The 12,612-nt window shown below is 38.2% G+C and overlaps 1 protein-coding gene across 3 annotated transcripts in view; it reads left to right on the top strand.

Moving 5' to 3' along the window:
• The window catches only part of atrnl1a (attractin-like 1a), a 473,108-nt gene that overhangs the window by 129,669 nt on the left and 330,827 nt on the right, over positions 1–12,612 (top strand). For all 3 annotated transcript variants that reach the window (XM_051959750.1, XM_051959749.1, XM_051959751.1), the window contains 3 exons: positions 4,477–4,664; positions 10,618–10,831; positions 11,308–11,499. In XM_051959750.1, coding sequence (XP_051815710.1) covers positions 4,477–4,664; positions 10,618–10,831; positions 11,308–11,499 — 594 coding nt within the window. The remainder of the gene's footprint in view (positions 1–4,476; positions 4,665–10,617; positions 10,832–11,307; positions 11,500–12,612) is intronic.

The raw sequence follows: 12,612 nt of genomic DNA, 5'->3' as shown, positions 1-12,612 counted from the left end.
TGTAAATAAAAATTAGCGGCCTTGGCTACCATGCAGGAATTGATATCGCGCCATTGAGACTTTGGCGGCTTGTAAATGTGGCTTTGCGTGTGAGAACAGGAAGCATTGTGGCATTTAGGATGAAGCCTTTCACATATATTACGTCTTTATGTGTGGGTCTATTAGTGTGACGGCGGAAAACACAAAGCTGCTGGGTTTTCTGTAATTGTTTGTGGAGATATATTGGTGGTAACAGTGTGGATAAGATGAGCTGGGCCGGTTAAAAGTGGCAGCTGTGGCCTTTTCTCCAGACACCATGTTATGACTAATTACTCTGACATGTTTATCTCTACTTCTACACAAAGACTGTAACCCAATCTGTCTGTTTATTTTTACTCTCCGTCTTTCTCCTCTTGTTTCAGTCGATTATTGCCCATTTCTGTCGCTCGCAGGGAAAGAGAGAAGGCAGGTATTTTCTTTTCTGTTGCACAAGAGCTCGGTGATGGAAGTCATTATGGACCTGTGAATGTAATCAGTCCTGCAGACCAAAATAAACAACGGTGCTCAGTGGAGGCAGAATGACTGTTCTTCCCTTTCATCGTGGCTAATTGAACGGCCGTTCTACTGTTTTAGCCTCCCAGCAGACACAAGTGACCCTGATCAGGACAATGAGAGCATATATGGGTTTCATGGGGGAATTTATGGGGGTTTACTCAGCTTTTTTTTCCCCCTTTTATCCTGCATGTAACATATTTTTAACTCCTGGGAATCCTGTTCATTACTGATGTTTCAGGTCTGTACAGAGCAGAAAGTTAGTGCTTGGATGTAGCAGCATCCTTTAACTGTATAAAAAGACAGACAAAAGTTCCTGAAGAGCTTTTCTGAAATTTTGATTGGTGGCTCCGCCTGTCACCAGTCCTCCTAACTCTTTCATTAATTAAAACATTGACACTTCTCAAACTCAAAGCAGCCATTCTTTTAGTTGTACAGGGAATCCTCGGTTTACGACGTCCTCGACTTACGGCATTTTGTTGTTCCATGAGAACTAGTTACGTGGAATTAGTTGCCGACCGGAGTGGAAGAATATGTTGTCACGCAGTGCTATGAAATGGCTTTGTTTACATTCTCCGGTTGTTCCCACCTTGGATTGTGCTACATTCACTCACTGTTTGCCCTTCATTGTGGCCCCCAAGTCAGACACTTCTGATGGCAAAGAAAATGGAGATGGTAAAAGCTGCAGCTGTCCAACTAGTTAAACCTGTGCTTGCAAAATGAATCATGAGTCGTAGCAAACTGGATTTCTTTACTGTGGCTCTTGATACACATTGCAGAGTGAAAACTGGAACAAAAACACATTAAAACAACATAAATGCATGTAAATAAATCCTTTTAATTGAACCAGTCAGTCCAAAAATGAAGTTAATTACTTATGACATTGCCTCTGTGGCGTTTAGAAAGTAGAAGGAAATGCATCCAGAAAAGCATCTACATGTGTAAAGCTAAACATCAAAATAGCAGACAGGAAATGACAACCTCAACAGAAAACTTCAAAATAAAAACTTTTTCAAAATAACGGTACATAATTCTGCCTTAAGGGTAACACACCATGGAAGTGAAATTAGATATAATAAAACGCTTGGAACAGGGTGAAACACCGATGAACATCGACATTATTAGATCGAGTTGTAAAAACAGTGGAACATATTCTTTAATGTTCTTGTGAAATGACTCATACATGCACGAAAGTCATTGATAATAATGTCTTTTATGATGAACTGATCAATATCATGATGCGCAGAATAGCTTTGTTTACATTTTCTCTGGAGTTCCAGCTTATGGCAAAAATCAACTTACATCAATCTGTAGGAACGGAACTCTGATGTAAGTGGAGAACCTCCTGTACATACATTTAAGCCTTAATACAATTTAAATGGATGATTTTTGTAAAACGTTCTCCCCCATATGGTTGTTAGGAATGGAGAAATTAACTATAGAAACCAAAACTATTTTTTTTTACCAGGCTGTAAACATGTTTATTTCTGCTGTACAGTTTTAACATTTTGGCATGAGAGTCTATAGGAAATGACTCGCTTTTTCCGGCAGCCTCAAGTGGTCATTTGAGGAACTGCAGTTTTTCATTTTTCAGCCCCAGATTTTGCAGCTTTGCAATCAACACTTATTTGCTTCTAAAATTAGTTTAAAAAGATCTATATTAACAATATGAGAATTAATTCTTTTTTAAAAATCATCTGTTTAGTGAATTTGTTAGATGATGCTGCAGTTATGAAGGCAATATGTTTTAGCATTTCCAACATGTGTATCAGAAATGAATTCTTTTTTTCCCCCTTATTTGGAAATAAATCAAATCCTCAGTGAAAACGGTAACATTCTGTCAGATTCAAAACTCCTTTGAGAGAATTTCATTCCTTAGCTCATTTTATTAAAAATAATTTAAAAAATGCATTTGTGAAAAGCCATTTAAATTCTGATAAAATATAATGTAATACAGCTTTTACTGAATGGATTTTGGAGGGAACTGAACAAAGAGACTTACAGATTTGAACTTAATAAGCATCTTTGCTAAACTTTTAATGAAAGACCCAACAGTTTTTCAAATTGTTACATAAAATATTCTCTGCTCACTATAATTTATTCCCCAAAATTTATGGACAGCAACACTTCTTGTTCCTTTTGTAAACATAATACTTAATATTATAATAAAATATCCCCAAAGCTCTGTTAAAGGACCTAAACTCTCACTTTTTTGAGACTTGTAACATGGTCTCCTTTTTTAAGCCAAAACATATGACCTGTTACCGTGATAATACAAATTATGCTGTTAATTATCTGATTAATTTCGTCATTCTATTTGGTAACTGAACATTTGGTAAATCACCTTTCCTTGTCAAACTGGGGGGTGGGGGATGGGTGGGTTGGCACCTCTTCTGCAACTTGATGGCAACACCTTTGATCAGTCGCACTTTTTGCACTTTATGCACTTACTACAGGTTTTTCCTTATGTCTGAATTCTTGCTTGTGTTGTACGTCGCTTTGGACAAAAGTGTCTGCTAAATGAAATTGTAGAATTGTAGAAACTGAACTCTACTAAAGTCAGTGTTTGTCTGTAGTTGTTTTACTTCCTCTCTTTGTGTGTTTTTCTTCTTTTTGAATCTCTGCTTCACCCTGTTTGGTTTGGTCTTTGTGTGGTTGTGTCCTGACTCGCCTTTTCCTGTTTTAGTTTCCAGTTTGTCTGTTTGCTCACCTCATGTTCATCTGCCTCAGTTCTTATGTTCCTCATCTGCTTCCAGCTGGTGCCACTATTTTGATTTTAACCTCTTATATTACTTGCTTTCTTCTCATGTCTGTGTTGCCCTTTTGATTTTATGTGCAACTTTCCTTGAGTTTTGTTGATACCTGCAGTTATTATTATCATTATTATTGTTGTTGATGATGAGCTTCAGTAATTAAAGCTTGTTCTTTTTTGTTTATTCTTTGGAAACCTGTCTCATTTATCCTGGATTTTTTTGTCCTCTTCAGAAACCCTGAAGAGTTTTTAATACCTCTGACTAATTATTTTATGTGTGTAAGCTTATTGTTTCTTTTTTAATGTGAAAATTAGTTTTCCACTCTCATCTGCATCACATTTGTCTAATCTATATGTGCTGCAGATGTTTATCTGAACATTCACATGTTTAAAAATAATAATAAATAGTCGAACAGATACCAAGCAGACTTGATTTCCTGGTTTCCATGGAAAGCAGTTGGCCACACCCCCTTTTTGACTGCTCACCTGGTCTACCTGCCCACTTGCTCCTAATCAGATTGTTTTCCAGCCTTCACTCAGCAGCACTTTAGAGCTCCTCTGCTTGTTTCTCCCTGTGTTTGGATTAATTCGCTGCTTCTACCTGCTTGACTAATGAAACCTGGTTCAGGCCAGCCAAGAAAAAATAGTTTTATCCTCTTCTCTTGTCTGCTTTTCACTCCAGAGGTGCAAACTCTTATCCTGAAGCTCCCATGTTGTCTGCAATGTTCAGTCATTTTGCTTACAGTGGAAAAAACATGCTTAAAGTTGCCAAATGCTAACTGTCTGTATGTAAACATGATACCAAAACTGCTCAGTATGATAATAATATTGCTAAGTATTAACATGCTCATCATTTGCTTGCTGCAGTAGCCATGGTAACTGTTAAACACATACCCACAAGTTAAAATGTGTATGCCTGTTGAAGATCTTTAATGAGCTAACATTAGCATTTTGATTATTTTCATGTGACTTTTGTTGTGTTAATGTGCAGTTTTTACTCCAAAGCACATCAGATCCTGCAAAGTTGTCTCAACATACATCCGATAACTGTGTGTTCTGTTGTGTAATGAAAATCAAGGATTACTGCAGAAACAGTGTAGAATTCCACTGTAATCATACTGTCTGATGACTGAAGGCTCAGACTGAATCGACTTTTAAAGTCACAACTTGCATGTTTATCTTTGTGTGTGCAGGTAATCTGTGTGGGGAGGGCTGGCAGCACGTCGGAGAGGCCTGCCTGAGGATCAACTCCAGCAGGGAGAGCTACGATAACGCCCAGCACTACTGCAAGAACCTGGGAGGGAACATCGCCTCTCTGCTCACTGACAAACAGGTCAATTTTGTCCTGGAGGAGCTGCAGAAGTATCAGCTGCAGGACAAGGTGGGTGGTCCTGCTACAGGAAATGCATCCTTTATGCTAACAGTGTTTATAAAAGCATTTTTGGGAGTGAATTATGGCATCAAATCCAAGTTTCAGATATGTACACTTAAGGTTTATTCATTTAGCTTGTCAATAAAGCTTCCTGACAGCATTATAAGTCATGAAACATACCAATATTGTCCTTTTTTTGTTGCTAGTTTTCAACCGTTAAGATATTTTCATGAGTACTGGTAAATAATTGTCTATGCTGGTGCATAATGAAAATAAGGAAAGATGCAAATTATTCACAGCTCCACAGTGCATTTATTGCAACACAACATCTAATTAAACAGCTGTACCTGAATGTAGCTAAACAGTAGAGAATGAAATACAGTCAAGTTGATTGATGTGGATGACTGGACTCACACAATCCTCCAGAGTCCATTCTATGACACAATAAACACAATACTGCTTCTATAATAATGTAATTTATTAGTCAGTGTGTTCAGTTAACATCATAAGCGTGACGTTATTTATTATTAGGTGCTGAGAAAGGTGTGCTTTCGATCATAAAAACCGAGTTATTTACCGTGATCTAATCAATAAAAGGAGGCAGCGGAGTGGTTTTACTGTGTCTGTATTTCCATATGTCATCGACACTGGTTTGAAGTGAAAAATTTGATGTAAGAATGTTGATTTCTTTACAGCACAACTCTCCTGTCTGGTTTATTTCAATATTGAAACTAATATCAAAGTTCAGACTTGTCAAAAAACATATTTTCTCAGTATCAAGTACAGAGGAGTGAAATTTCTCACCATGAGATTTTTGATGTGTTTTTTTTCACAAACTCTACGAGGAGCCAGAGATTTTTTTTCTTAGCCCACCATGAAGCTCAGAAATAAGCTGCATCACCTTTCATCTTAGTGAAGCCAGATGTTTGAAAAACAACTGGCAGCCGGGACGGGAATGTTTTTAGCTCATTACTTTTGCTCTTACACGCTTGTGATGTTAAAGGCTGAAATGTCGTTTGACCGCATGTGGATGATAAATGTGCAGCTTCAGGAGCAAATATTTGAACATCCTTAACAGCAATAATGTGGTTTATTTTCCTAATTTCTGTGCCTCCTATTGAGGGTAATGTTTTTAAATAACCCTTTCATAGTTTTATGTGATAATTCTAAACCTTTTCCACAGGTTGCATTAATTATCGCTTCTTATTACTTCTCCACAGAGAACAAAAGCCAACTAAAGGATCTAAAACAGGGATGTCAAACTCATTTTTGTTCAGGGGCCACATTCAGCCCAATTTGATGTCAAGTGACCAGTAAAATCACAGCATAATAACCTATAGATAATGACAACTTCACATTTTTCCTTTGTTTCAGTGCAAGAAAGTACATTCTGAAAATATTCACATTTAAGGAATTACCTTTTTATAAAACAGTTCGAACACCCTGAAAATAAGTTCAATTTTAGCAATATTGTACCTCAGTTTGCCATTTACACATTACAACGTACAGATCAGTATTTCTACAAAGACACAAAACATTTAGTCATAAGTATCTGGAACTGAATGATATATCATTGTACTTTATGATCAGAATGACAAAAGTCAGACAAAAAAAACGACAAAATATTACAAAAATGAGATGCAAAATGACAAAAAGGAGACAGAAAACAACAAAAACTAGAAAGACAATGACAAAAACATGACACAAATGACAAAAGTCAGACAAAAAACAACAAAAACAAGACAAAGTATTACAAAAATGAGATGCAAAATGACAAAAAAGGAGACACAAAACGACAAAAAATGAACAAATGACAAAAACAAGACATAAAATGACAAAAGTGAGAAAAAAGTCACAGAAGTGGACAATGCAAGCGATACAAACACAAAACAATGAATAAAGCAAAACACAAAGTGACAAATATAAGACAAAAAACACGACTGAGACAAAAAGGAAACGCAAAACGACAAAAACATGAGACAAAAAACAACCTAAAGAAGACAAAATAATACAAATTGAAACACAAAATGACTTCTCTGTAATTTTTACACTTTACAAAGTCGTCCGATGGGCCAGACTGAATCCTCTGGCAGGCTGGTTTTGGCCCGCAGGCTGCATGTTTGACACCTCTGATCTGAAACGTGCAGGAATAGCTGTACAGACAGACATGGGCTTACTGAAGTATAGATACATAGTCACACGCTCTTTGTGGGTAATATTACTTAAATTATGGACTGTTATGAAAAAATCCCATTTGTTTTGTCAGCAGATACTTCAAATATTCACTGAACTACACTTCAGTCATTCAGCTGTAAATTAGATGCTCTTTGAAAGTCTTGAATGCTTTTACAACGATTGCAGTAATTTGCGGAAGGTTTGATTCTTTCTGTAAAAGAACATGTTGACAAAGAGAGACGAAGCTGCATTACTATGTGGCTCCAGTTCGGCTTTTAATTTTAGTTTCATTGCTGTTCGTGGCCGTTTTTATGTTCGCTTTATTGAGGTTTTTTCCCCTCACTGCTTCTAGGATAGTGTCCTTGTGTAAATGTGAACTGCATACAATTAGGAGTCATTATTTTCACTTTTTGTTTCTAAAAGAATCAAACAACAACAACACAACAGGAGAAGAGTCGTATCAGGAGATTATGGGGATTCGTTTAGTTTATCGCTGCTGTGAACGGTCTTTTAGTGACTCTGGCAGCTGATCTGCAGCTTCAATCAGTTTCGCATGTTTCTTTAATCCCTTTTCTTACCGGAGGGCGTTTGAAGTTTTTTGGTCTACAAATCAGTTTGCTGATTGGTTTCTAAAGTGAACTGCACCTCTTAACCTTTTAACCCCAAGTCGTTTTTGCAATAGTAGCTATGATGCCAGAAATCTTCAAAAGGAAAACCTTTCTTTGCTTATTCATTTCAAAAACATCATTACAATCTGGAATCAATATGTGCAGCAAATAGGTTTCCAGGTGCCCACATGTCTTACCAACACTGAAACAGATAGAGCTCAACATATTATTGATATTTGATGAATTATGTTTCAAAAATGTGTTCCTATAATAGTTTTGTCTCTGCTCTGTATAAACACAGTCTGCAGTTCCACCAAATATTCCCATAATTTTTATCACAATACTGTTTATTGCAGTTATTATTAAGTCTTTTAATTTTTTTTTGTGGAAACAGTTTAGTTTTAATAAAATCTGAAGTGATTTGAAGTTGATTTTGATTAAATATCACAATGTTAGACTTAGATTTGATTGTTTCCTGACTGAATGACACGTCAAGAACCATCCATGAGTTGAAAATCAGATTAATTTTGTCTTTTTTTCCCTCTTTTTAAAAAAAAAAAAAAAATGCAACATGCCTTTCAAACCCACTGGTGGATTTTAGGAACTCTGAAGTATTAGCATTAGCATTAAAATTAACTGAGCTTGTACTGTCCTCAGTATATGTGCTGAATATAATTTGACAGTCAGATAAACATCTTCCAAACATCAAGACTCTGAAGACATTCAGCTCCTTATCCACAGGTTTATGGACATTAAAAGATTGGTGATACTGAAACAGACAAAAGGCATGCTTGCTTTTAACATGTATAAATATACACTGCTCAAAAAAATTAAAGGAACACTTTGAAAATACATCATATTTCAAATGTGGGGAAAAAGCAAACTGGATATTGGCATTGATATGGACTGGTTAATGTTTTAAGAATGAAAAGATGCCACATTGTTTGATGGAAATTAAAATTATCAACTCCCCAGGAGGGCTAAATTCAAGACACCCCAAAATCAAAGTGAAAAACTGATGTGGCAGACTGGTCCATCTTGCTGAAATTCCTTGGCAGCAACTCCAAATGGTATTCAGTAGTTTGTATGACCTCCATGTGCTTGTATGCATGACTGACGATGTCAGGACAAGCTCTGAATGAGACGACAGATGGTGTCCTGGGGTATCTCCTCCCAGAACTGGACCAGGGCATCGCTGAGCTCCTGGACAGTCTGAGGAGCAACCTGATGGTGTCTGATGGAACAAAACATAATCATAATGTTCCAAAGGTGTTCTATTGGATTCAGGTCAGGTGAGCATGGGGGCCAGCTAATGCTATCAGTTCCTTCATCCTCCAGGAACTGCATGAATTCTCTTACCACATAAGACTGGACATTGTCGTGCACCAGAAGGAATCCAGGACCACTGCACCAATGTAGGGTCTGACAGTGGGTCAAAGGATTTCATCCTGATACCTAATGGCAGTCAGAATGCCATTGTCCAGCCTGTAGAGGTCTGTGTGTCCCTCCATGGATATGCCTCCCCACACCATCACTGACCCACCACCAAACCGGTCATGCTGAACAATGTTACAGGCAGCATAACGTTCTCCACGGCTTCTCCAGACCCTTTCATGCCTGTCACATGTGCTCAGGGTGAACCTGCTGTCATCTATGAAAAGCACAGGGCACCAGTGGTGGACCTGCAAATTCCTGTGTTCTATGGCAAATGCCAGCCGAGCTCCACGGTGCCGGTCAGCGAGCACAGCGGGCACTAGAGGACTCTGGGCCCTCAGACCACTCTCATTACATTTCTTTCTGATTGTTTGATCAGAGACATTCACACCAGTGGTCTGCTGGAGCTCATTTTGTAGAGCTATTGCAGTGCTCATCCTGGTCCTCCTTCCACAAAGGAGCAGATACCTGTCCTGCTGATCGGTTGAGGACCTTGAACAGCCCTGTCAAGCTCTCCTAGAGTAACTGCCTGTCTGTCTCCTGGAATCTCCTCCGTTTGCTTGAGACTGTGCTGGGCAACACAGCAAACCTTCTGGTAATGGCACGTATTGATGTTTCATCCTGGAGGAGTTGGACTGTCTGTGCAACCTCTGAGGGTCCAGGTATCGCCTCATGCTACCAGAAGTGACACTTACCCTAGCCAAATGCAAAACTAGTGGAAAAACAGTCAGAAAAGATTAGGAAGGAAAAAAAAATGTCCGTGGCCTTCACCTGTACACTCATTCCTGTTTTGGGGGTTGTCTCATTGTTACCCCTCTAGTGCATCTGTTGTTAATTTTATGAACACCAAAGCAGCTGAAACTGACTAAAAAAAACCCTCTTTTACTTACTTGACCAGATCAGTATCCCACATGTTTCACTGATTTGATGCAATACTTAGATTAAAAAGTGTTCCTTTAATTTTTTTGAGCAGTGTATATTGTAAACATCTCAACTCGTTATCTAAAATAAATGAAATTCATTCGTCGACGTTACCTTTTAACATTACAGGTTGTATGCATTAATTCTATTTTTCTTAACCTAAAAATGAAATATAGGTAAACATATTTTAAGGTAAATCACTTGTCTTTGGATCTGTTTGTATGTAATTACTCTCATTTGAGCTTATTGTAAAATATCAATTAGCAACCATTAACGCTAGTAGCCGGAGAAAGTTTCCAACAACAAACTTCCCAAATGTAACACTGTCCCAAAAATATACGTTTGCATGAAGACAATATAAATCACTACATACCCACAGTGCTGCAAAAGGCGTAAGATGTGTGTAGATGTCACTGAATTAGCCCAGATGCAACCAGAGCAGCCATGTTCAATTACAAACTAACTTACTTCCTGATACTGATGACTTCTTGTCACTCTTAAAGTGTCCTCAGTGAATTACAAAAACATACAATTAGAAAAACTTGGCCTTTGCAGTTTGTTACATTAGCTGTAACAGAAGAGAGCTTCTGTATTTAAGCCTTTTCTATGACTGCGATTTCAGCCAGTGTATTAGAGTTTTTTTTGGCCAGTAAGTCCTGACTTTGAACCAACAACAGCATCATTTTCCAGTCAGTTCTTCAAGCCACATATCTGAATTTATACTTCATAGTGTCCAATCATTGTATGATTTGAAATTGATAAATAAAATCAGCAACAGAATCTTGAAGCATCATGTTAAACCCGTATGTCCTTTCTCTCTGCAGAGGTTATCTCCATGGGTCGGCCTGAGGAAGATCAACGTGTCGTACTGGGGCTGGGAGGACGCCTCACCGTTCACCAACACCAGCCTGAGGTGGTCACCTGGAGAGCCCAGCGACTCTGGATTCTGTGCTTACCTGGAGCGAGCGCAGGTGGCCGGTCTGAAGGCAAACCCCTGCACGGCCACTACCGACGGCCTGATCTGTGAAAAGCCTGCCGGTGAGACAGAATGAGCAGAAAATGTGAAGAAATGGGATCAGAACACAGCCTGGAGCTTAAACTGGTGGTTAAGATTTATTTTTTGGTTTCGTAGGCGACAAAATGTAGGAATCAAAGTTGCTTTATCACTCAGAAGTGACAAAACTATCAGTACATGATAGCATAAGAAGGAAATAGAATTTTGGTCATCAAATATCTTCAGTGCACTTACATTTTCTGTGCTGTTACATGAATATATTTTTAACTGGCACAGAAAAAAAAATGTGGAAGTTCTGCTAAACGTAACCTTTCCTGTAAAATGCAGCTAATGCACTGGAATTATCAGGTGTTCTAAATGACTGAATAAAGCTCCCAAAGTTGTAGCTTTCCTTCAAGTGAGCCTCTACCTCATGATTTAATTATCTCGTAAGTGAATTCTACAGTAAAAAAAACACCCTCGTTTCTGGTCTTTTCTGTGTGTTTGTGCCATTGTTCAGGGAGTCCACAGAGCCAGAGCGCTCGTCCCTGTAAGACGCCGTGCGCGCTACGTAGCAGCTGTGCTAACTGCACCAGCCAGGCCATGGAGTGTATGTGGTGTGGAAGCACTCAGCGATGCGTCGACTCCTCGGCCTACGTCATCTCCTTTCCCTACGGACAGTGTCTGGAGTGGCAGACCCAGGACTGCTCAGGTGAGACTTTAAGATATTACTTCACTACATTTCAGAGGAAAACAGTGTCATATCTATGAATCCTGGAATATTATTTATATGCAGGACATGAGACAAAATATGAGAGTTAAATAATATAGTGTTGCTTAAACCTTCATTTTCAGCACTCCGTTTCTTTTTATCACATGCAGTCTTAAAATATATATGCACTGCTTTTGGATTTGATCACTGCCTTAACTTTGTGATTTGTCATCAGTATTCTGGCTCACTTGCCTCATTTCTGGCAGATAGAATCCAGATGTTCTGTATCAGCTACTGGCAGAACTCAGTTGCAAAGTTCATACGAGTGTTTTCAGTCTTGTTGTTTGTCCAAAACCAAAATGTAGGAGGCTCTTAAAGTTCAGCGATGTGTCAGTGCTTAAAAAACATAATGAACTAATGGTGTTTTTATGTGTTACTGTGTTTTAGGTTTGTGTTATTTCAGTGTTATGCAATGAAAGGACAGTCCATATGTAGATAAGAAAACAAACTGGTACGTCATTGCTATGGCAGCTTTTGGTGATCCAATTCAGAATATCTGAAGATTTGAACCTAAAAACAGTCTACAACAGATATGAGTGCAATGTCACTTGAATGTCAAATGATTTCAAATTGTATCACCTCTCAAATTTAGCTTTTTCCTCAAAATTAACAGTACAGTATTTCCTCTTGGGGAAAATCAAAACCAAATACTTTATGATGTTCAAAATTCAGGTCCCAAAGTTGAAACTCAATGCAACAAAACTGAAAAAAAAATAAAAAATAAAACTGAGTCCACCTATCATTTCCAATCAGCCTAACTGCATGTACATGGTTATAAACTGAGTTGTGAACAGCAGATCTTTGCCAGTTTTAGACCTATGAGCTGTGGCTATGTCTGCATCACGGCTCCATGTGGTGAAAAATTGTTAGAAAAATGGAAATACCTGATTTTTCGGTGACTTCACAAAGATGGAAAATTCCATTTTCAATTCAATTTTATTTATAAAGCTCCAATTACAGGTCAAATTGTGTCAAGATGCGTTACAGAACCCATATGCCTGAAGCCCCAGGGCAAGCCCTAAGGCAACAGTGGCATGAAAAACACTTTAACAG

Source organism: Acanthochromis polyacanthus, chromosome 15 (assembly GCF_021347895.1).
Source record: "Acanthochromis polyacanthus isolate Apoly-LR-REF ecotype Palm Island chromosome 15, KAUST_Apoly_ChrSc, whole genome shotgun sequence".
NCBI lineage: Eukaryota > Metazoa > Chordata > Actinopteri > Pomacentridae > Acanthochromis > Acanthochromis polyacanthus.
This window is presented reverse-complemented; position numbering and strand designations above follow the sequence as displayed.